The sequence below is a fragment of the Eschrichtius robustus genome, chromosome 11 (genome assembly GCF_028021215.1).
Source record: "Eschrichtius robustus isolate mEscRob2 chromosome 11, mEscRob2.pri, whole genome shotgun sequence".
In the NCBI taxonomy this organism is placed as follows: domain Eukaryota; kingdom Metazoa; phylum Chordata; class Mammalia; order Artiodactyla; family Eschrichtiidae; genus Eschrichtius; species Eschrichtius robustus.
In genome coordinates this window covers 98,673,270-98,698,476 of record NC_090834.1, presented here as the reverse complement: position 1 = coordinate 98,698,476, position 25,207 = coordinate 98,673,270, and the positions used below count along the sequence as shown (strand labels likewise).

The following is a 25,207-nucleotide window of genomic DNA, read 5'->3' as shown; positions in this document are numbered from 1 at the left end:
TAGAGTTTCTCTACACCAAGGTCATGATCTCCTGTGATGCTCGATAAAAAATGCATTACATCAGTTCAGGATGCTTTTGGCTGCAATTCACAAAGACCCCGATCCAAACGGGCTTCAACAATAAGAACAACATTATTCGTGTAACCAGAAGTACAAAGGTAGGACAGCTTTCAGGCTCAGTTGAGTCGGTGGCTTAATGACACTGTCATCAAAGACATAGCTTCCTTCTGTCTCTCTACTCTGTGGTCCACCTTGTCGGCTCTGTTCTAAGACTGGCTCACATTGCTGTCGCGAGGCAGGGCCACACACCTCCTATTCAGCAGGGGAGAGAATCTCTTCTAGTGCCGTGGAAAGCAAGTCCTTTCATTCTGTCTGGGGTGGCTTCCCCAGGGCAGAAACAGTTCCCAAGATGATGCCAAGAACGAATAGAATCAGACCAAAGAGAACCCCCCTCCCCACCCTTGCCCCAGAGCTGGGGTGGGACACAGAAAGCCTGGAGGGAAGGTAGAGGGAGCAGGGAATGGATATTGACGGACACCCAAGAAAAGCCTAGCCCGTTGCAGGCTCCTGAGGTTCTCAGGGGCACACAAAGTGAGACCCATTGTGTAGGGAGGAATTCGAACTCAGGCTCTGCAGAGACTGGAGGTGACACAGACTGGACCTCACTCAAAACTGAGCCCAGTGATTATTTCCCTATTAAAAATGCAAAGTCAGCCAAATTTGATCAAACTGGGAATTAATCAACATAGCCCTTTTCTAAAATGATTGAACTGAGATGAAACCAAGTGTGAATGTAAAAGTGTTCCCTAGACCAGCCCAAGAGCCTCAGTTCTGGCCACAACAAGTGACAGAACAGGGTGACTCTGAGAAGAGGATGTGGTCCAGTGGCCTGTGGGAAGCTGCCGCAAAGGAGGGAGTCTTAGCAACCCGAACCCCGCGATGCTGCAGTTGCCACTTAGAATCCAGCATCCAAAACAAACAAGGACTTATTTTTTTGAAAAAACAGCTGCAAGGCAGTGGAAATGACACAAATTGGAAGTGAAAAATATCTGGAGGCTTGATTATATACTGCTCGTCAGTTGTATGACCTTGAACTTCCTCCATTCTCCGTTTCTTTATTGTGAAATAGTATAATTAGCATAACTCAGATGAAATATTAGAGGCAAGCACCACTTTGTGGAGGACAAGAAGACATGGGGACATCAGTCATTGCTCTGTGTGTCTCCTCCCGGGGCCCAGCCTTCCTCCCCAGCCCTCCCTCTGCCTTCCAGACCCCCTCTCATTCAAGGTCTAGCTCACGCCCTGGCTCCTCCTTGACCTCCAGGACTCCTCTGCCTGCCCCCTGCAGGTGTCATCTGTTCTCTCCCACCTGTTATTTACACAGGCTGTCTGCTGCCTGTTTCTGTACTGCAGTCCCAAACTGTCAAATATACTCTTATTTACTCCCCTGTTTGTGATTGTCTCTCCAACTCACCTGTATCGGCAAATAAAGAACAGTGTCTCCCACCTCTGTAGCTCGGCTTGTGGGAGTGAAACAAGCCTTGAAATCACCTGTCTCTTGAGTGATAACTCAGAGGTGAAATGACCTGCCAAAAGTCACTCAAGCTCAGACGGTTGGGTCAGTACCAGAAGCCAGGCCCCTGGATGCCCAGTGACACTCTCAATGTGGTGGAGGTGCAAAGGGGGCCTGACTTTGCAAATCATACAGCTCCTCTCAGGGTGCCTAGTCGAAATGTGTAATGATGACAAGCGTCTCTGAAGGATGGGTGCTGCCTGGCAAAGGCTTGAAGGCAGAAGAAAGGTTGGGAGCCACTGGGGCAGTGGGCTTTGGGGCCAGGCTGGTCTAGGCTTGATCTTGTCACTGCCCACACTGACTGGTCCAGGGCAACCTTGGTCCATTGAAGTCAGAAGTGCTTTTCGAGCTCATGTGTGCCAGATGCACTCAGCAGAGATCAGGATAGAGGTGTCCTAGCTTGGGCTGCATTATAGCCTACTGGGCAGTGTTTCCAAGCGAGGAATGAAGTGTTTTATCCTCTCTAAGCCCCTTAGGGAGTTCTGAAGGATACGTGAGGCAATGCAAGGACTGCAGCCCTCAGGGTACCCGCAGGAAGTGGGTGTTCAGAAGAGGCTGGCTCTTGCTTCTCACCCCTTTCGCACCTTCTCATGGACTCTCCATCCATTGTCCAGTCAATGAGGATAGTTAGGAATGCTCCCGTCATCAAGTTCCAGCGTCCTTCAGGAACGGTTGGGGACAGAGTCTCAACCAGGGCAGAATGTCCAGGAGTTGTCCTGGGGTGGTGAAATGTACAGAGTGCAAACACACTAAACCTGAACTTTGAAACAATGTAACCACCGCTCCCCTCCAGGACTGCACACACTTCCCAGCCTCTCAGTCACTCCCGCCACTGGGTAGAGCAGCCTTCATGCCTGGCCAGCCCCTCCAACAGCCGCAGAGCGGGGAGGGGCAGGAGGACAGCGTGGAGGGCAGGCAGCTCCTTGGGGGCTCTGCTGTGGGTTGTTACCTGCCTCAAACTGAGGGCTGTTTTGTGGGCTGCCCACCCAGTGTGCCAGCATCTCAAGCTCTAGATCTGGTCGTCCATCCCCAATTTCCTGGGGACTGGGCAGGTCCCCAGTATTGCTGCCTGTTAAATAACTTTGAATCCCTCAAGTAGGAGAAATCTCAGTCCCCAGTGGAGGCAAAGATAGAAGATTCCACTCCTGTACGAGGCAGCCTTGCTGACTTAAGACTTGACGAGCAGGTGGGTCTTTGTGTAAAGAAAAGATGTGCTTTCCTCCAGGTGGACCTAGCCCTACCCCAGGGCACATAGCTGGGCAAGGGGTGCACAAATTGCATTTCAGCCCCCACTTGCTCCTCCTCCAGACATCTTTGTGCAGTGCACAAAACACACAACTGAACATGGCAGCCCTAGCCACAAGTATGTATTGTGTGCTCCCTGTGAGCAGACACTGCAGGAGCAAGACAAGACATAATCCCTGTGCTTATGGAGCTCGCATGCTAGTGGGAGAGACTGACCACAAACAGGCCAGGCTACGGTGAAAACAGTACAGGGTGAGAGAGACGCTGTAAAGCAAAGCGCTGGATGTGGTGATAAGGAGGGACAGGCTTGGAGGAGGGACTTAATTTAGAGCTGGTGGAGGTGGGGGTGAGTGGTTTGCGGGGGGGAGTTGGGGGCCAGAAGCCAGACCCAGAAAGAGTTCAGCCTGTTTGAGAAGCAGGTCGCTCAGTGGCTGGAAAGGGGTTTGGGGGCAGTGCCAGAAAGATGAGCACGGCCAGGCTGGCCGAGCACTTACAGGTCACTGCAAGGAGTTTGGATGTCTTGCAAATGTCTGTGGGACCACAGACATTTCTGAGCCATTGGGTGGAGAAGGGGAGGGGGAGGAGGAATAAGAGAGAAAGACTAGGAGGAGAGAAAACAAAGAGGCAGGGAGCACAGATGAGAGCAGTGGAGGGAAGACCACCGTGATAGGCCTGGGGAACGCCTGCGGGCACAGCTGTAGGGTACACAGGGTATGGATGCACGGGGGATGGACGAACAGGGCTGACATCTCAGCGGGCCCTGGCGTGATTCATGACGTTGGGGATTCTGCTGCGCTTGGAGATGACATTTTGCCTTCCCAAGTCATGGTCCTCAGAGCAGAAAGGAACCACAGCCCTCCCTCTGCCTCCCCTGAAAGCTCAGGTCATCTACTGTCATTTCTGTGAGTGGGAACAGGCAGGAGATCCTCTCGTGGACTAATCAGAGTGATTTGTGTGTGCAGTTCAACGTCAAAAAGTCCACAGAGCCCGTTCAGCCCCGGGCCCTCCTCAAGTTCCCAGACATCTACGGCCCCAGGCCGGCTGTGACAGCCCCCGAGGTCATCAACTACGCTGACTACACGCTGAGGACCACAGAGGAGCCCGCTGCACCTGCCAGCCCCCAGGCCCCGAATGACAGCCGCCTCAAGAGGCAGGTCACAGAAGAGCTGTTGGTCCTTCCTCAGAATGGTAGGGCTCTCTGCCCCCCACTCTTCCGTGGGCAGTACTCAGCGAGGGGTGAAAGCATCTCTGTGGATGGTGGGCACAGCCAGCCCCAGTGTCCGTGGCATTGGACACTGGGCAAGCAGTGGGCACAGCACCTTGGAATGACAGCCCTTTAGCCCTTTATCCCCTGCATGTTCCCACATTGCGTCTCCCCAAGGCCTCCAACCTTCCACTGGGAAATGGACAGTCCCTTTCAAGACGTGGGCACCGCTATAGAGAGGGGATAAAGAGCTGCGGTCAAACTACGGGCTTCAGAGTCATGGGTTTAATCTCTCCCCTTTTATATACCCATTGTGTGACCCTGGTCATGTTGCTAATCTTTTGGGGGCCTCAATTTCCTCGTATATAAAATGGGATCATACTATCACCTGCCCAGTAGGGTTGTTGTAAAGTGTAAACATAATAATGCATAGAAAGTGTTTAACTCAGAGCCTGGCCCAAGGATGTAATCAAAACATCATCATTATTATTGTCTCTATTCTCCTTCTCATCAGCATCAACATCAAGAATGTAACACCTTTCTGTGTACAGCTATGCTGGACACTGGGGCAGGTATGGAAGCAGAGACAGTGCCTAACGCAAGGGAGCATGCAGACTTTAATAAGGAGACAAAAAATCCAGCCAGGAGAACGGATTGTTACATGGTTTCGGGTTTTGTTTTGTGTGGTTGGAGAGGGAGATGGTGGAAACAGAAGCAGCGTAACTGGCTCCTAAGGCATCTTCTGGCCTGGGTCCAGCACCACGCTGACCAGTGAACAGGTGTCCCCCCACCAACCCAGCCCAGAACCACGGTGATTCTGCTGGTGTTTCTTCAAGAACAAATACGGGTGGTGCCGGTGGCAGGAACGAATCCTGGTTGGCTTTTAGCCTCCAGGTTTGCCAGCTCACATTAAATTAAAATAAACCCATTGAGGCCTTGAGAGCTTAAGCTTGGAGGGTGGGGAACAATTTGCATGAGGACCCTTGGGAGTGGTAATCAGAATCAGAAGCAGAATCACAGGGGGGGCTCCTCTTTCTTGGGAGCCCCAGATTTCTCAAGGCTGGGATGAAGCCATGTTTGGACACTCTCCACCAAGGACAGCAGCAGAGTACTTCAGAGTCTGAAACTTTGAAGAATTCAGAACACATCCATTTGTTTTCTCTTTCTGGTTCCTCATTCCTTTCCCCACCACAGAAGGTAACAACCACGTTCTGATTCCACCGAAATCTAAGAGCTGATTGGTTCAGCAGATACTGACCAGAGGCCAGGGTGTGCAGAGGGAGAGGACGCCAGATTAGACACTGTCCCCATGACGTGCGCAATTCAGTCTACTCCCACCATCAATGATCCGCATCAGCCCCTTTTAGAGCTCAGGGTCCCGATTCTTTTTTATTTTTTTTAATTTTTATTGAAGTATAGTTGATTTACAATGTTGTGTTACTTCCTGCTGTACAGCACAGTGAATCAGTTATACATATACGGGGTCCTGATTTTTGAAGCTGAATCTGCTTCTGCATTTCCCAGGGGTGCTGGGTTGGGTTTGATCTCAGTTTGGTTTTGATTCTGAAGGCTGAAGCAGTCTGAGACCCGAGAGTTCAGGGTGCCAGGCAAGCCCCCTCTGACACTGTCCATGTGCTGCCCTTGGAAGCCACCCGGGTCCTGGGTGGGTGTGTGTTTGGCTTCACACATTGCTGCTCACATCCTGGTCAACCCATTCCTTGCTTAGACGCACCAGGGAGATTCTTCACTACTTGCAGGAACCCAATAATGAACCGTTTTGGAAATTAAATACTCCTTTATATTTCTGCCCTTTAAATTAGTCCTGAAAATCAAAAAAAATGTTAAATTCCAATTTGCTACAAGTGGAGTCTCCTTAGCTGCTGGGTCCTTTCATTCTCATTAGCTGCTTGACCAATGAGAACCTTCCAGATGTTTGGCTCCTGTCCAAGTGAGGGGCAGAGTGAGCAATATTTGTAGTTTTCAGAACTTCTGAATTAAATTCATTCATTCAGCAAGTATTTACTGAACATGCTCTAAAGTCAAATCCACTATCTCCAACCTTGCCCTCCAGTGTCTACTCCTGCCTGACTAATTCTCTGACACTTATTTCCAGCCATGATGTCCCGGGGAGCAGGGATTGGACTCTGTGAGAGAGATGGAGCTGGAGATGGGCTAGGGAATGATTTGCTTGAAACAGGATGATCAGGACCACACAGTCTGTGACAGTTTCCCCTACTAAAAGCTCACCAGGGGCCAGGCCCTGGGCTAAGTACTTTCTCACTTTATTTCATTTAATGCTCACAGGAACTCCAGGAAGGAGGAACCGCTATCATGCCCATTGTAAAGATGAGGAAACTGAGGTTCAAAGAAGTCAAGTAACTTGTCCAGGGTCCCATAACTATTATGTAACAGCTCACGTCTGACGCCAAAGCCCATGTCTTGCCCACTGAGCTGTGATGGTCCCTTGAAAGGTAATGCCCGGGACCACAAGTGGTACCCTGGTGCAGCCACCAAGGTTTTGCAACTAGTTAGGAAGCTTTGGGTTTGGATTTGTGGCAGAGATGGAAAAGGCATGATCCGGAAAACAGGACCCCAGCCTGGGTGGGAGTAATGACTTGACCTTCTTAACAGGTGTGGTGCAGGATGTCTGTGTCATGGAGACTTGGAACCCAGAGAAGGCTGCCAGGTGGAACCAAGCTCCCAAACTTCACTACCGTCTAGACTACGACAGGCAGAAGGCTGAACTATTTGTGACGCGCCTGGAAGGTATGTTCTTAGCTGACTTTCACAGCCTTCTGTGTGCTTGTCTCCCCAGAGCATCTGTGGCTGGAGGTAGCACTGGGTACTAGATTAGCACTCTGTAACAAACAAGACCCTGACGTGTGTGATGCTCAGACACACAGGGGTTTTTCCTCTCTCTCATATACCGGTCCAAAGTGGAGATTCCTGGTTGGTGGACATCTTTCCTCCAAATAGTGATTCAGGGATCAGGCTCCTTCCACTGAGGCCTCCTTGTCATCTAGCAGGTGGAAGGATGGGGAGAACAGGGAGAGGGCACAACTGTTCCTTAAAAGCTGTATCCTATGTAAGGTATACATCACGCCTGCTCACTTCCCATTGGCTGGAACTTGGTCACATGACCACTGACTGCAAAGGAGGCTGGGAAATGTGGCCTAGCAGGTGCCCAGTTAAAAGAAGGAATGGGTTTTGGTGAACAGCTAGTCATCTCTGCCATAGATGCCTTTGACATTGGACAGGGCCTGTGCTAGACACAGAGAGTATTCTGAATGGTCAGCAAAGCTTTTGTAGTCCTTGAACCAATTAGTCTTTCCTACAGGGTCAGGATGTCCCTGGTCTCCCTACCCTGACAATTCACTTTACCATCAGCAAACAAAGCTAAGACTTTGCAAAGGAATCGGGGCTAAAAAATGCACTACTCTGTGGCTCCTGGAAGCTAGAAGCTGGGGACAGGATAAATTGGACTTTTGTACTTAATTTTATTTTTTTGAGGGAGTGTTTTTCGTTTTTTTTTTTTTTTTTTAAACATCTTTATTGAAGTATAATTGCCTTACAATGGTGTGTTAGCTTCTGCTTTATAACAAAGTGAATCAGTTATACATATACAATATGTTCCCATTTCTCTTCCCTCTTGCATCTCCCTCCCTCCCACCCTCCCCATCCCACCCCTCTAGGTGGTCACAAAGCACCAAGCTGATCTCCCTGTGCTACGCGGCTGCTTCCCACTAGTTATCTATTTTACATTTGGTAGTGTATATATGTCCATGACACTCTCTTACCCTGTCACATCTCACCCCACCCCCTCCCCATATCCTCAAGTCCATTCTCTAGTAGGTCTGTGTCTTTATTCCCGTCTTGCCACTAGGTTCTTCATGGCCTTTTTTTTTTTTTTTTTTTTCCCTTAGATTCCGTATATATGTGTTAGCATACTGTATTTGTTTTTCTCTTTCTGACTTACTTCACTCTGTATGACAGACTCTAACTCCATCCACCTCATTACAAATACCTCCATTTCATTTCTTTTTATGGCTGAGTAATATTCCATTGTATATATGTGCCACATCTTCTTTATCCATTCATCTGTCGATGGACATTTAGGTTGCTTCCATGTCCTGGCTATTGTAAATAGAGCTGCAATGAACATTTTGGTACATGACTCTTTTTGACCTATGGTTTTCTCAGGGTATATGCCCAGTAGTGGGATTGCTGGGTCGTATGGTAGTTCTATTTGTAGTTTTTTAAGGAACCTCCATACTGTTCTCCATAGTGGCTGTATCAATTTACATTCCCACCAACAGTGCAAGAGTGTTCCCTTTCCTCCACACCCTCTCCAGCATTTATTGTTTCTAGATTTTTTGATGATGGCCATTCTGATCGGTATGAGATGATATCTCATTGTAGTTTTGATTTGCATTTCTCTAATGATTAATGATGTTGAGCATTCTTTCATGTGTCTGTAGGCCATCTGTATATCTTCTTTGGAGAAATGTCTATTTAGGTCTTCTGCCCAGTTTTGGATTGGGTTGTTCGTTTTTTTGTTATTGAGCTGCATGAGCTGCTTGTAAATCTTGGAGATTAATCCTTTGTCAGTTGCTTCATTTGCAAATATTTTCTCCCATTCTGATGGTTGTCTTTTGGTCTTGTTTACGGTTTCCTTTGCTGTGCAAAAGCTTTTAAGTTTCATTAGGTCCCATTTGTTTATTTGTGTTCTTATTTCCATTTCTCTGGGAGCTGGGTCAAAAAGAATCTTGCTGTGATGTATGTCATAGAGTGTTCTGCCTATGTTTTCCTCTAAGAGTTTGATAGTGTCTGCCCTTACACTTAGGTCTTTAATCCATTTTGAGTTTATTTTTGTGCATGGTGTCAGGGAGTGTTCTAATTTCATGCTTTTACATGTAGCTGTTCCAGTTCTCCCAGCACCACTTATTGAAGAGACTGTCTTTTCTCCACTGTATATGCTTGCCTCCTTTATCAAAGATAAGGTGACCATATGTGTGTGGGTTTATCTCTGGGCTTTCTATCCTGTTCCATTGATCTATATTTCTGTTTTGGTGCCAGTACCAAACTGTCTTGATTACTGAAGCTTTGTAATATAGTCTGAAGTCAGGGAGCCTGATTCCCCCAGCTCCATTTTTCGTTCTCAAGATTGCTTTGGCTATTCGGGGTCTTTTGTGTTTCCATACAAATTGTGAAATTTTTTGTTCTAGTTCTGTGAAAAATGCCAGTGGTAGTTTGATAGGGATTGCATTGAATCTGTAGATTGCTTTGGGTAGTAGAGTCATTTTCACAATGCTGATTCTTCCAATCCAGGAACATGGTATATCTCTCCATCTATTTGTATCATCTTTAATTTCTTTCACCAGTGTCTTATAATTTTCTGCATACAGGTCTTTTGTCTCCTTAGGTAGGTTTATTCCTAGATATTTTATTCTTTTTGTTGCAATGGTAAATGGGAGTGTTTTCTTAATTTCACTTTCAGATTTTTCGTCATTTGTATATAGAAATGCAAGAGATTTCTGTGCATTAATTTTGTATCCTGCTACTTTACCAAATTCATTGATTAGCTCTAGGAGTTTTCTGGTAGCATCTTTAGGATTCTCTATGTATAGTATCATGTCATCTGCAAATAGTGACAGCTTTACTTCTTCTTTTCCGATTTGGATTCCTTTTATTTCTTTGTCTTCTCTGATTGCTGTGGCTAACACTTCCAAAACTATGTTGAATAATAGTGGTGAGAGTGGGCAACCTTGTCTTGTTCCTGATCTTAGTGGAAATGGTTTCAGTTTTTCACCATTGAGGACAATGTTGGCTGTGAGTTTGTCATATATGGCCTTTATTATGTTGAGGAGAGTTCCCTCTATGCCTGCTTTCTGCAGGGCTTTTATCATAAATGGGTGTTGAATTTTGTCGAAAGCTTTCTCTGCATCTATTGAGATGATCATATGGTTTTTCTCCTTCAATTTGTTAATATGGTGTATCACATTGATTGATTTGCGTATATTGAAGAATCCTTGCATTCCTGGGATAAACCCCACTTGATCATGGTGTATGATCCTTTTAATGTGCTGTTGGATTCTGTTTGCTAGTATTTTGTTGAGGATTTTTGCATCTATGTTCATCAGTGATATTGGCCTGTAGTTTTCTTTCTTTGTGACATCTTTGTCTGGTTTTGGTATCAGGGTGATGGTGGCCTCGTAGAATGAGTTTGGGAGTGTTCCTCCCTCTGCAATATTTTGGAAGAGTTTGAGAAGGATAGGTGTTAGCTCGTCTCTAAATGTTTGATAGAATTCACCTGTGAAGCCATCTGGTCCTGGGCTTTTGTTTGTTGGAAGGTTTTTAATCACAGTTTCAATTTCAGTGCTTGTGATTGGTCTGTTCATATTTTCTATTTCTTCCTGGTTCAGTCTCGGCAGTTTGTGCATTTCTAAGAATCTGTCCATTTCTTCCAGGTTGTCCATTTTATTGGCATAGAGTTGCTTGTAGTAATCTCTCATGATCTTTTGTATTTCTGCAGTGTCAGTGGTTACTTCTCCTTTTTCATTTCTAATTCTATTGATCTGAGTCCTCTCCCTTTTTCTCTTGATGAGTCTGGCTAATGGTTTATCAATTTTGTTTATCTTCTCAAAGAACCAGCTTTTAGTTTCATTGATTTTTTTTTTTTTTAAAACATCTTTATTGAAGTATAATTGCCTTACAATGGTGTGTTAGCTTCTGCTTTATAACAAAGTGAATCAGTTATACATATACAATATGTTCCCATTTCTCTTCCCTCTTGCATCTCCCTCCCTGCCACCCTCCCCATCCCACCCCTCTAGGTGGTCAAAAAGCACCGAGCTGATCTCCCTGTGCTATGCGGCTGCTTCCCACTAGTTATCTATTTTACATTTGGTAGTGTATATATGTCCATGACACTCTCTTACCCTGTCACATCTCACCCCACCCCCTCCCCATATCCTCAAGTCCATTCTCTAGTAGGTCTGTGTCTTTATTCCCGTCTTGCCACTAGGTTCTTCATGGCCTTTTTTTTTTTTTTTTTTTTTTTTTTTCCTTAGATTCCGTATATATGTGTTAGCATACTGTATTTGTTTTTCTCTTTCTGACTTACTTCACTCTGTATGACAGACTCTAACTCCATCCACCTCATTACAAATACCTCCATTTCATTTCTTTTTATGGCTGAGTAATATTCCATTGTATATATGTGCCACATCTTCTTTATCCATTCATCTGTCGATGGACATTTAGGTTGCTTCCATGTCCTGGCTATTGTAAATAGAGCTGCAATGAACATTTTGGTACATGACTCTTTTTGACCTATGGTTTTCTCAGGGTATATGCCCAGTAGTGGGATTGCTGGGTCGTATGGTAGTTCTATTTGTAGTTTTTTAAGGAACCTCCATACTGTTCTCCATAGTGGCTGTATCAATTTACATTCCCACCAACAGTGCAAGAGTGTTCCCTTTCCTCCACACCCTCTCCAGCATTTATTGTTTCTAGATTTTTTGATGATGGCCATTCTGACCGGTGTGAGATGATATCTCATTGTAGTTTTGATTTGCATTTCTCTAATGATTAATGATGTTGAGCATTCTTTCATGTGTCTGTAGGCCATCTGTATATCTTCTTTGGAGAAATGTCTATTTAGGTCTTCTGCCCAGTTTTGGATTGGGTTGTTCGTTTTTTTGTTATTGAGCTGCATGAGCTGCTTGTAAATCTTGGAGATTAATCCTTTGTCAGTTGCTTCATTTGCAAATATTTTCTCCCATTCTGATGGTTGTCTTTTGGTCTTGTTTACGGTTTCCTTTGCTGTGCAAAAGCTTTTAAGTTTCATTAGGTCCCATTTGTTTATTTGTGTTCTTATTTCCATTTCTCTGGGAGCTGGGTCAAAAAGAATCTTGCTGTGATGTATGTCATAGAGTGTTCTGCCTATGTTTTCCTCTAAGAGTTTGATAGTGTCTGCCCTTACACTTAGGTCTTTAATCCATTTTGAGTTTATTTTTGTGCATGGTGTCAGGGAGTGTTCTAATTTCATGCTTTTACATGTAGCTGTTCCAGTTCTCCCAGCACCACTTATTGAAGAGGCTGTCTTTTCTCCACTGTATATTCTTGCCACCTTTATCAAAGATAAGGTGACCATATGTGTGTGGGTTTATCTCTGGGCTTTCTATCCTGTTCCATTGATCTATATTTCTGTTTTGGTGCCAGTACCAAACTGTCTTGATTACTGAAGCTTTGTAATATAGTCTGAAGTCAGGGAGCCTGATTCCCCCAGCTCCATTTTTCGTTCTCAAGATTGCTTTGGCTATTCGGGGTCTTTTGTGTTTCCATACAAATCGTGAAATTTTTTGTTCTAGTTCTGTGAAAAATGCCAGTGGTAGTTTGCTAGGGACTGCATTGAATCTGTAGATTGCTTTGGGTAGTAGAGTCATTTTCACAATGCTGATTCTTCCAATCCAGGAACATGGTATATCTCTCCATCTATTTGTATCATCTTTAATTTCTTTCACCAGTGTCTTATAATTTTCTGCATACAGGTCTTTTGTCTCCTTAGGTAGGTTTATTCCTAGATATTTTATTCTTTTTGTTGCAATGGTAAATGGGAGTGTTTTCTTAATTTCACTTTCAGATTTTTCGTCATTAGTGTATAGAAATGCAAGAGATTTCTGTGCATTTATTTTGTATCCTGCTACTTTACCAAATTCATTGATTAGCTCTAGGAGTTTTCTGGTAGCATCTTTAGGATTCTCTATGTATAGTATCATGTCATCTGCAAATAGTGACAGCTTTACTTCTTCTTTTCCGATTTGGATTCCTTTTATTTCTTTGTCTTCTCTGATTGCTGTGGCTAGCACTTCCAAAACTATGTTGAATAATAGTGGTGAGAGTGGGCAACCTTGTCTTGTTCCTGATCTTAGTGGAAATGGTTTCAGTTTTTCACCATTGAGGACAATGTTGGCTGTGAGTTTGTCATATATGGCCTTTATTATGTTGAGGAGAGTTCCCTCTATGCCTGCTTTCTGCAGGGCTTTTATCATAAATGGGTGTTGAATTTTGTCGAAAGCTTTCTCTGCATCTATTGAGATGATCATATGGTTTTTCTCCTTCAATTTGTTAATATGGTGTATCACATTGATTGATTTGCGTATATTGAAGAATCCTTGCATTCCTGGGATAAACCCCACTTGATCATGGTGTATGATCCTTTTAATGTGCTGTTGGATTCTGTTTGCTAGTATTTTGTTGAGGATTTTTGCATCTATGTTCATCAGTGATATTGGCCTGTAGTTTTCTTTCTTTGTGACATCTTTGTCTGGTTTTGGTATCAGGGTGATGGTGGCCTCGTAGAATGAGTTTGGGAGTGTTCCTCCCTCTGCAATATTTTGGAAGAGTTTGAGAAGGATAGGTGTTAGCTCGTCTCTAAATGTTTGATAGAATTCACCTGTGAAGCCATCTGGTCCTGGGCTTTTGTTTGTTGGAAGGTTTTTAATCACAGTTTCAATTTCAGTGCTTGTGATTGGTCTGTTCATATTTTCTATTTCTTCCTGGTTCAGTCTCGGCAGTTTGTGCATTTCTAAGAATCTGTCCATTTCTTCCAGGTTGTCCATTTTATTGGCATAGAGTTGCTTGTAGTAATCTCTCATGATCTTTTGTATTTCTGCAGTGTCAGTGGTTACTTCTCCTTTTTCATTTCTAATTCTATTGATCTGAGTCCTCTCCCTTTTTCTCTTGATGAGTCTGGCTAATGGTTTATCAATTTTGTTTATCTTCTCAAAGAACCAGCTTTTAGTTTCATTGATTTTTGCTGTTGTTTCCTTCATTTCTTTTTCATTTATTTCTGACCTGACCTTTATAATTTCTTTCCTTCTGCTGGCTTTGGGGTTTTTTTGTTCTTCTTTCTCTAATTGCTTTAGGTGCAAGGTTAGGTTGTTTATTCGAGATGTTTCCTGTTTCTTGAGGTAGGCTTGTATTGCTATAAACTTCCCTCTTAGCACTGCTTTTGCTGCGTCCCATAGGTTTTGGGTCGTCGTATCTCCATTGTCATTTGTTTCTAGGTATTTTTTGATTTCCCCTTTGATTTCTTCAGTAATCACTTCGTTATTAAGTAATGTATTGTGTAGCCTCCATGTGTTTGTATTTTTTACAGATCTTTTCCTGTAATTGATATCTAGTCTCATAGCGTTGTGGTCGGAAAAGATACTTGATACGATTTCAATTTTCTTAAATTTACCAAGGCTTGATTTGTGACCCAAGATATGATCTATCCTGGAGAATGTTCCATGAGCACTTGAGAAAAATGTGTATTCTGTTGTTTTTGGGTGGAATGTCCTATAAATATCAATTAAGTCCATCTTGTTTAATGTATCATTTAAAGCTTGTGTTTCCTTATTTATTTTCCTTTTGGATGATCTGTCCATTGGTGAAAGTGGGGTGTTAAAGTCCCCTACTATGATTGTGTTGCTGTCGATTTCCCCTTTTATGGCTGTTAGTATTTGCCTTATGTATTGAGGTGCTCCTATGTTGGGTGCATAAATATTTACAATTGTTATAGCTTCCTCTTGGATCGATCCCTTGATCATTATACAGTGTCCTTCTTTGTCTCTTGTAATAGTCTTTATTTTAAAGTCTATTTTGTCTGATATGAGAATTGCTACTCCAGCTTTCTTTTGATTTCCATTTGCATGGAATATCTTTTTCCATCCCCTCACTTTCAGTCTGTATGTGTCTCTAGGTCTGAAGTGGGTCTCTTGTAGACAGCATATATATGGGTCTTGGTTTTGTATCCATTCAGCCAGCCTGTGTCTTTTGGTGGGAGCATTTAATCCATTTACATTCAAGGTAATTATCGATATGTATGTTCCTATTCCTGTTTTTCGTTTTTACTTCTTTTAAGATTTTTTTTAGTGTTTCATTTACTTTCTTACATTTGGGCTTCACAGTAGTCCCATTTTACAGTTCGGAAACTGAAGTCTAGCAACATCAGGTGACTTGTCTAAGATCACTCCAACGAACTGGTGCCAGAGCCAGAACTAAGCCCAGTTCCCTCGAAGCTCAGTGCAGGGCTCTTTCTATTAGGACACACGGCCTCAGTTCTTCATCTTCTCTGCCTGGGTAACGCCAGCTACCACTTCTCAAATTATCATTGAGGAACCAGTCATAAAAGCTCCACAGGTGCAAATTTCCACACGGGGAAGCCTTAAAAACACCGAAGTTCAGAATGTAAAACAGCAGTCATGAGGTAGTGGCCAAGCGATTTATATCACAGGTAGTTGTGTGGTAAATATTTAATGTAGAGAGCAAACGAATTATGGAATCAGCAGCAAGACTAATGAAAATCATCAGCAGTTTGTGGTCCCTGGCGCCTTGGGGAAATCTCAGAGTCATGAGGAGGATCTCCGATTTCTAAATGTCTTACTGAAAGGCGATTGCACGAAGCCAGTGTCGTCAGCCCCGGAGGGGTCTTTCAGACACCCAAGGTCATGACAACTAAGCCGGATTCTGCAGCTCACAGCAGGGCCCTACTTCTCCCTTCCCCTGGTCCTCAACAAGCCCTACATCTGCCTGCTTTCTCCCCGGCTGCAGCTGTGACCAGTGACCATGACGGAGGCTGTGACTGCTATATCCAGGGCAGCGTGGCCAACAGGATGGGCTCCGTGGAGGCCCAGACGGCCCTGAAGAAGCGGCAGCTGCACACCACGTGGGAGGAAGGCCTCGCGCTCCCCCTGGCAGAGGGGGAGCTCCCCACAGCGACCCTGACACTGACCCTGAGGACCTGCGACCGCTTCTCTCGCCACAGTGTGGCTGGGGAGCTGCGCCTGGGCCTGGATGGGGTGTCGGTGCCTCTGGGGGCCGCCCAGTGGGGCGAGCTGAAGACTTCAGTTAAGGTAGGGCTGCCTCTCCCCAGGAAAGGTAAAACCTGTTAGTGGCACGTGGGATGCAGGACTGGGCCAGTGCTCAGGGAACAAACTTCAGAGAACTTCCCAGGCTAGGGGCGGGGGTCTGGAGAGGGAGGCGGGGTATCAAAGTAAGGTGGAGTCTTGAATAGGGTGGAGGGCTGGAGCAGACTGATAGCTCAGCACTGGGGATTCCTGGTGTCTAGTTTTGCTTCTAGCTTGCCATGCACACGCCCACCCCTGGCCTCGCCATCATGGAAGACATCGCATTGTGAGTGAATTGGCTCTGGTGCTCACAATATTATCCCCATTTAAAACCATTCATACTCCCCATGCACCTAGTGTGGGCCAGGCAGTGCAGGGGAGAGGAGCGCCGGGCAGAGCCCCTCGACTAGCAGAAAGTACAGGCCAGAGGGAGAAGTTGGAACAGTTGATGATGACAGTGATGTTGGCTATGACGATGATGATATCTGACATAAGACATCTAAGAGGGGCCTGACTGAAGCGCTCTGATGGGGAGTTCTAAAAGGCCTGGTGTGCAGTGGTGCTTGTGCTGGGCTTTGAAGGAGTGACCAGTGCTAGGGGGTGTTGGTTGTAGCCTGGGATGGTTCTCCCCACCCCTCTGCTGCTGCAGAAGCCATGAGTGGGAAACAAGCGTCTGCTGCGATGCCTCGCTGTTCAGAGGGAGGTTCCTTGGAGAGCAAACCATCATTGCCCACAGGCCAGGACAGTGAGGGGGGTCAAGGAAGGTCAGGGCTGCAGGACAGTGTGTGGCTATTTAGGCCCCCAGGTCCAGGCCTCATCCAAGGGTCTGCCATGATGGTGCCTAGAGGGAACCTTCTGGATGACCAGTCTCTCAACCAGCTGGTCAGTGCCTTATCTGGAGACTGTATAGCCTACAAAGCCTAAAATAGTTACTATCTGGTCAGGAAAAGTTTGCTGACTCCCATGCTGGAGTAGTAAAAATACTAACAAAGACACTAATTTTTGAGCTTTTACCATCTATCAGTTGCTATGCTTCGAACTTTACCTAAGTTCTGTCCCTAATCAACCAGGTGGAAGTGACACCAGGACTATGGCATTTACAGGCAAGAGAACTGAGGCTTAGAGTAGCTCAGTGACCCGCGTGGGGTCGCCCAGCTGGGACCTGGCAAGCTCGGCCTTGAGGCCAGGTCAGTCTGGTTGTAAATCCCCGGTTGTCCTCCTGCCGCCATGGGATGTAAGTGCCCGACAACGCACAGAGATGCAGTCAGCAGGCGCCTTTCCTGATGAACTCCGAGGGAGGGGAGAGTACGCTTTCACTCCCACCTGCTCCACTTTTTGCTGTGGTATCTTCTTCACCTCATCTTCCTCTCTTTCCCAGCCTCAGAAAATTGATAAACACTGACAGGCGCTCTCAGCTGGACCCGGGCTGTTCCCAAGCACACTCTCTAATTAGTGTGTGATTTGGGACTTGCGTGGAATCACAGCCTGGGCCCCCCGGGGAGAGGAACCCGACACTTTGGTTTGTTCAGCTGGTAAACCAGCTTCCTCAGGAGATGGAGGGGCTCCACTCCAGGGCTTTGGAGAGTTTGGTGCTGTTCCAAAATGGTAGAAATGCAGCTTATCTGCGCGGAAATCCCAGGCACCTAACCTGTTTCCATCCTTTCCTCTAGAAGAACAAAAGTTATTCACTCATTCCACAAATACCTCGCCCAGTTCCCACCATGTGCCAGGCACAGTGCCAGGAACTGGGGACACAGCAGTGATGAAGACAAAAGACCTGCCCTCACGGCTCAACCATCCTAATAATCATCACACTCACGGTAGCTGTCACTGTTCCGCAAATGTACTCCCACATCCACTTGGACCGCTGGCCTGCTTGCCACGAATGTGAACAATCTCAGAGGGCAGCGTGGAGTCAGAAGTCTGAGATGGGGCTCTCGGTGCATGAGAGAGCCCCAAGGCCAGGCTAGGGAGCCCCTTACTCCCACTAGCTGGAGGGTGCGGGCTGATTTGAACAAAGTGGGTGGAGCCATCGGTTGCTGTAGCCCACGTGTTTTTCTTCTCTTGGTCAGAATGGGTTAAAGGAGGTGCCAGCGGTGCCCCAGTTCTCACCGGAAGACACTCAGCCAAAAGTGGCCTGTGCGTCACCAGGGACCACAGAGTGACCCACTCCAAGGGCAGCTGGAATGATTCATTGAGAGCCCAAGAGAAAGATGCAGGGGTGGTGGGTGTGGGAAAAAACAGAGAAAAGATGGAGAAAGAAAGAGGGTTATTTTTGTCAGCAGGTACTTCAAACAGCAGAGCCGAGAGGGCAGATGCTGTTAAAATTCTCCAGCTGTGGCACAGCCAGCTGGGCTCATCTGGGCCTCTTGGCTCCCTACACAGAGGTGACGAGCCCTTCACGGGCTGATGGGTCCAGGCTTCTCTCACTTGGTCACCCTGTGGCCACAGCCCAGGCCAACAACTGTGGACCTCCAATAAGTGATCTTGAATCAGGAGGCTGGTGCCCATCCCAGCTCAGCTGCCACCCCTCAGTACACATGCCTGAACTCAGTTCCTTTAGTGTGAAATGAGAGGTCTGTCCACCGAGGATGCTGGAGGACCACGGGTTTAGGACTGGGGCTTTGCTATCAGACCAGACCCCCATTCAAGGCTCAGTTTTGCCACTTACGGGCTACATGACCTCAGGCAGTGAAGTGCCCTCTCTGAGCATCAGGGTCTCATGCTTAAAATGGGAACCAGGTCAGTATCCCTCTTACTCCTGTTGTCAAGATTAAATGGGATGTCTCACCCTTCCTTCTCACAAATAGGTATTGTGTGTCAGCTGTGTGCTAGGTGCTGGGGATGGCTTTGTGGAGGTGAAGGCTCGGGGGATAGATATTGTAATTGCACCCAGCACAGAGCGTGTAATGTTAGCTGCTACCCTTAATGCCATTACCAAATTCCTGGCATCTCCCGGAATCATTCCATCTCATGACTAGCCACTTAGGGCTAGTTGAATTGTTGCGGTCCTATTGAAGACATGTTTCCTGGATGAAAGGTGTGACCCCGGCAGGGGGCTGGCCAGCTACTCCATCCAGCTTCACTCCCTAAACCCAGACTGGCTCCCATTCACCCAGAAACAATGTTCCCACTTAATCATCTCAAGAAGTAGTGATTGTCCTTCCTTGATAACTAATGGTAATCGTCAAAGCAAGGGGACAGATGCTGTCGTGTGTGCCAGGCAGTGTTCTAAGCCGTTAAATAATTACTCATTTAATTTTCACAACCCCATTGGGTGGAGATATTGTTGTTCCCATTTTACAGATGAGGAAATGGAAATTTTGGAAAGAGAAATAACTTGCCTAAGGTCACACAGCTAGTAAATGGTAAGATTGGAACTGAAACCAGACAATCAATTCTAGAGTCTATACTCTTAGCACTACCTTTGGGCTGTGACCTGCCTCCTGTGGTGTCTCTTTCACTCCTTTTCATCCCTCAATGGATTTGTTGAAATTCCAAGCAAACTCTTGTAGGAATTTCAGTGGAGACACTCTGTAAAGCTGCAGATGGGGGATGGACACGCTGGATGCTTCCCGGAGGCATCAGCACCTCCTGCAAATCACAGTTACTGCCAGTGTCTCTGGTGTGGTACCTCCCCTCGTATGCCCGGCCTTTTGTTGACACGGTTGGCCATTCTGTTGACCAAGCCAAGCCCTGCTCAGCGTTAGTACATCGCATTATTGACTCTCTCAGCCCTGCAGGGCCTGGAAGGGATTATTTTTTCAAGCAGAGTAATGTCTTACAGCAGCCCGCTGCCCCAGGGACCTGATGAGTCAATGCAGTGGTTCTCAAACTCTGTTCCCTAGAACCCTAGGGCTCTATACAGTCGCCCCAGGAGCCGGGGGCGGGGGTGATGAAGGTGAGAGGGGGTCCAGGCCCTCTGGCCCTGCCACATCCTGAATGGCATCTCTTTGATCTGTTTTATATGTTGGATTTGAATATAAACTATTTGGAAAATCACGTTTTGTGGCAAATGAAAAAAACTTGTATTGAAACACATGCTACACAGAATTCCTCTGTGCCTTCCTCCCTTCTGCGAGGGTGGAGAAAGCAGTACTGATTGGTAGATGGTTTCTAGGATGCCCGTTGGATACGAGGCTAGTGTGATCCCAGCCTCAGCGATGGTGAGGGGGTCAGAAGGCATCCCTAAATGAGACTCACCTCCTGCATCCCCTCTTCTGTTTCAGGAGGCGTCTGCAGGAACGGGAGAGGTCCTTCTCTCCATCAGCTACCTCCCGGCTGCCAACCGCCTCCTAGTGGTGCTGATTAAGGCCAAGAACCTCCACGCTAATCAGTCCAAGGAGCTCCTGGGGAAGGGTGAGTGAGGTGTGAGAGGGGAGCTAGGGCCCCTCCCACTGCGAGGAATAGGTGCGGGGAGGGGGTGGTGGTGGCACCTGGGAGGCAGTGGGCACAGGTGAGCAGGGATGTGGAACGTCAGTACGTTTGTGGAGTCAGCCTCAGCCGTGTCCTCCACCCCAAACATACACACCAATTTGGAAGGACACACTCACTTCTCTAAATTCACATCCATTCACTCCTGGGCCGATCCCACCCACTGGGGCCCAGGAATGAGCTAGCTGGGGCTCCCTACGTTGCAGATCCATGACGAGAAGAATCAGCCTTACCCATGGGTCATAGGAAGCCAAGGATCAGACTGTAGCCAGGGAGTGGAGTGTCTGGGCTGTAGGGAAAATTTAGCCCAGCCCTCGTCAACCAGACCTGGCTGGACCCATCTTCCAGGCAGGTGTCGGAAAGCCAGGGTTCTCCTCCAGTTTCAGCTAGCCGCCACTCTACTCCCCACACCCACCCTAGGCTTCTCTCTCTTCCCAGCCTTTGCCAACCTGCCATCCCCACACCAGCTGAGTGTGGGCGACAGCAGAAAGCGTGTGGGTGCACAGGCTAAGGCGGCGTCTGTGCATATACCCAAATAAACATCTCCTCAACACTCTGGAAGCCTTGGTTTTTCCTTCTGGATACCGCAGCACAGGCCGCAAGTCTTAAGGACCAAACAGCCTCTCCTGTCAGAGCAGAAAAGTAGCATTGGTCAGCCCTATGATACTTGGACCCGAAGCCAAGGGCTCAGAGCAGGATATAAATAAATAGATATTCATAGCAGCAAACAAATAAAGAATTGCCTCTGCATTCAGAACCTTTGAGCAAGAGATTTTTGGCGAATGAAATCAGAAGAGTTGGTCTGGCTGACAGATGCCTGAGCCAAAGGTCAGAATTCAATGCTTCTTCCTCATCCCCTCCAGACAATACTTTGTCTCCTGCTCTTTTTTTTTTTTTTTTAATTTTTATAGCTCCTGTCAGGACAATTACAGCTGAGCACTTTATCTCTCAAATATCTCTGCTGAAATAACAAACTAACCACCTGGGGGTGATAATTATAGCAATAAATACAGAGTAACAATTATTCTCACATTTGCTTTGGAAACCCTGACTAATGAAAACACAATCTGAGTCCTGAGCCTCATGATGTTACCAGAAAGCTTGTCTAGTGACCTGTTGGCCAGTCTCCTGGGGTGGAGAGCTCTACTGGGGGTCAAGGCAGGCTACCCTCACCCTCTGCATGAGGTCGGGATCCTCAAGTAAAACCTGCAAAAGAACAGATGAGAAGAACTCAACCAACCAGCAGGAGACCTACTATCTTAGGAACAGACAAAAATGCTTGGACGGAGAACCAAGGGGGTGAAGACGTAGGGATGGCTTAGTGTTTCTGGTCTGAGTTTAAAATCAAGCTGCAGGACGTCTGAGCCATCATCCTGGGCCTGGTTTGATGTGGGACATGAAGGCACTCGGAAGGGCTCATGACAAACTTTCCTGGCTGTACCTTAGCGTGACCCTGTCATGGGCCACCTGATGACCAGCCATATATATTGTGCTATGGTCTGTTCTCCACACTTGAGGCAGGAGCTTTTGCCGTATCCCCATGTCTAGATCAGTGTCTGCCATATGGTGGGCATTTAATAGCTGTTGAATGAATACATGGCCCATGGGGTGGGGCGAGGGGTGGTAGAGAGGGTGCCTCAGTGCAGATCTTGAGCCAGAGACCCTGTCTCTCCATCCCCAAGAGGGAATATCGTCCCAGGCCCCACCACGCCCCAGAAGCTCACTCCTGGCCCTTCTCTCTGTCTCTGTCCCCCTGTTTCTCCCCAGATGTCTCTGTCAAGGTGACCTTGAAGCACCAGGCTCGGAAGCTGAAGAAGAAGCAGACGAAACGCGCCAAGCACAAGATCAACCCCGTGTGGAACGAGATGATCATGTTTGAGCTGCCGGATGACCTGCTGCGGGCCTCCAGTGTGGAGCTGGACGTGCTGGGCCAGGGCGCCGAGGGGCAGAGCTGCCCGCTTGGGCGCTGCAGCCTGGGCCTGCACGCCTCGGGCTCCGAACGCAGCCACTGGGAGGAGATGCTGAAGAATCCGCGCCGGCAGATCGCCATGTGGCACCAGCTGCACCTGTAGTCGGCCGCCCAGGCCGCCACCCTCCTCGGGCACAGCCCACTCCCAGCCCCACTGTCCTCTGCGACCTCCTCTTGTGCCCCATTCGCATTCTGACACCAGAAGACAGATGTGTGTGCGAAGACCAGGACCCTCTTCCTCTCCCATCACACTCCTGTTTCTTAAAAACGAGCAAGGCAGGGCAGGGCGGAGACGGGACATTTGGGTCAGGAGGAATGCGTTTTGCTTACCTGTGTTATTGAGGAGACACTTATCATATACGGTCTGTGTGCAGGTTTTGCAGTGGGGGTCAGGCCAGATGCAGAGAAAGCTTAATCTGGGGAATAATGGATGCAAGGAATGTGGCTTTTTAAAAATAAGTGTGTCAAAAAGGATGACAGAAATGATGTATCCTGGATCATCTCATAAGAATTAGAGATTGTCAGGGTGGATGGAATCTTAGCCAGGATGAAATCGTGCTACTGACCCAAGGCACTAACTAACCCAGCAGTTCTCAAACCTTAGTGTGTGAAGAATCACCAGCAGATTCCCAGGCCCTGTTTTAGACATTCCGAATCCGTAATCCTGGCTGAACCCCAGGAGGCTGCATTTTTAACAAACACAGAGAAGTTTGCATGCCAAGGTTGGAGCACCGCACTTGGAGAGATCCCTTTTACAACATCCCAGACAGGGTTTCACAGTCCTCGTCAGGCCCCCAACACCCTGGGGCTGCCGGTGCCAATGGTGGACATCTCAATTGTTGATATAAAATGTAGGAGCCTCCGTTTTTAATGTCATCATTTGAATTCATCTGTGCTTTTCAGATCCTGCTCTTGGACTGAATTTTGTGCTTTCTATTGAATAATTGTATTGTTTCATCTCGAAATCAGTTTATATTATACTTGGGGAGACCTTCCCTGACCAGGAATAGGTGGGATCCCCCGTTAGTTATTGGATGCTGGTTGTCACGTCCACCAGCATCACCAAAGTGACCCTCTGAGTCAAACGCATCCCTTCTCAGCATACTAGCCACTTGAGGAGGAATTCAGTTTGGGGCACATAGTAATTTAGTCTGGCTCTGTGGATGTAGAGAAGGAAATGAGGTCTTTTGCAAATGTGCCCCTCTCCCTCTGTTTTTAGGACCTATCACTTTCATTGGTAAATAATGAGCAGCTAGGTTTCAAATCACTACCTAATTATTCCAAATAGCTGTCCACATCATTAATAACATTATGAGCCTTGCTGAGTGGTTATAATCTTTGCCTGGGAACCAGGATTCCTGGGTTCTGTTGTTGACCATCCATAAAATAGGACTAGTGACGCGGCAGCTCTGTCTCTGTGAATGATGTGATAGATGAAATTGTACTTGAGAGCTATAGGCATCCCTGGCTAGAGACAAACTCCAAGGCCACCAGCAGATCATCTTTAAGCTTCATGTTGGGAACTGACCATGCCCGGAAAGTGCCAGAATCATCCCAAGGCATTTCCAGAACCATGGATTCTACATTTGGACTCTTTAATACTGACATCTAGACTCTGGGCCTTCAGATGTCACCCAGGCCCCTGACCTAAAAATGAATTCCTTTCCTTCAGTCCTTTAACAAGTCAAATCATTCTTGGTCTCTCCCTGAGAATCTGAGTAGAGACATATCACCTTTGTCTCGTTATTTTCCCTTTCTGGACAGAAGTAGAAAAGCATTTAGAAATAATTTCCACCTGTCCCCTGAAGAAACAGAAAAATATCTAATCCCTCTCAAATGGGAAATTCTTTCACGTAACTGGAAGTCTCTCCCATTAAGGCTGGCCACCGTCTGCCAAGTTTTTTTAGGCAAGGCATTTGTTAGTGGTTTCCTACGACCTGTTTTTGAGATCCCTCTCACCATTCTGGTCTCCCTTTTTTGGTTGGCATGCTGAAACAGAACAAAACATTCCCTATGTAAGCTGACCAGTACTCTCTTCTTGGTAACATCTTCTACTCCAATCTAAAAAAGTCTGGATTCTAGACTTAAAATCAGGAGACGTGGGTTCTACTTCCTTATAAGTCCATTCACCTGCCTTACAGTCACACCAAAGGATGTTTGAGGTGAGTTAATGGGGCCCCTGATCCCAGAATATCAACTCCACCCACAGTCATTCTATCATGAGGCATTCATTTCTTTGGATCTCAAAGGTTTAGTTTTCCAGAATCCAAACTAAAAGTTGCCTCTGATGGGAGTCAAATGTCACTGCTTAACATGTTAGGTGTCAGCCATCACCTCACTTAACAAGGTTGTATAGAAATGAGACAGATTTTGCAGGGGTTTTTGCCTGTTGTGTTCACTGGTATATTCCAAATGCCTAGAATAGAACTGGCTCATGCACCCTCAATAAATATTTGTTGAATGAATTAACGAATGAAGACTGGATAGGGGAGTAGGCAGGAAAAGACACATTTTTATGTAAATGGCATAAAAATCAGAGTCCTAGCTGAGTTCTCAATGGTAAAGTCATCAGGCACCTCAGCAGTTGGCCTAGAAATTCATGACATTGAGTATTACCATTCACCTAATGACAATTTATAGCTCACTATGTAAATGTAATTAATGATAGACGAGATTATAAAAGCTGTGCTTTTCCACCAAAACTCTATCTCAGTGAATTTTAAATTACCCAGAGATATCAGACTGCCAGATGAAAAAACTTCACTAATCTTTGCATCAGCTTACCTTGTACCAGATACACTTGCAATTTACTAAATTAGAGTAATTGAGTCTGTGTGAACACATCTGATGTTTTTTTTTTGAAAGGAACACCTTGTCCTTTGCCAGGG

At 46.5% G+C, this 25,207-nt stretch overlaps 1 protein-coding gene across 1 annotated transcript in view; it reads left to right on the top strand.

Annotated features, from left to right (window-relative positions):
- The window catches only part of SYT13 (synaptotagmin 13), a 46,078-nt gene extending 23,656 nt beyond the window's left edge, over positions 1-22,422 (top strand). The window contains exons 2-6 of the mRNA XM_068556402.1: positions 3,781-4,006; positions 6,654-6,788; positions 15,621-15,922; positions 20,146-20,275; positions 22,118-22,422. Of these exons, the coding sequence (XP_068412503.1) occupies positions 3,781-4,006; positions 6,654-6,788; positions 15,621-15,922; positions 20,146-20,275; positions 22,118-22,422 (1,098 nt within the window). The remainder of the gene's footprint in view (positions 1-3,780; positions 4,007-6,653; positions 6,789-15,620; positions 15,923-20,145; positions 20,276-22,117) is intronic.
- Positions 22,423-25,207: the final 2,785 nt, after the last annotated feature.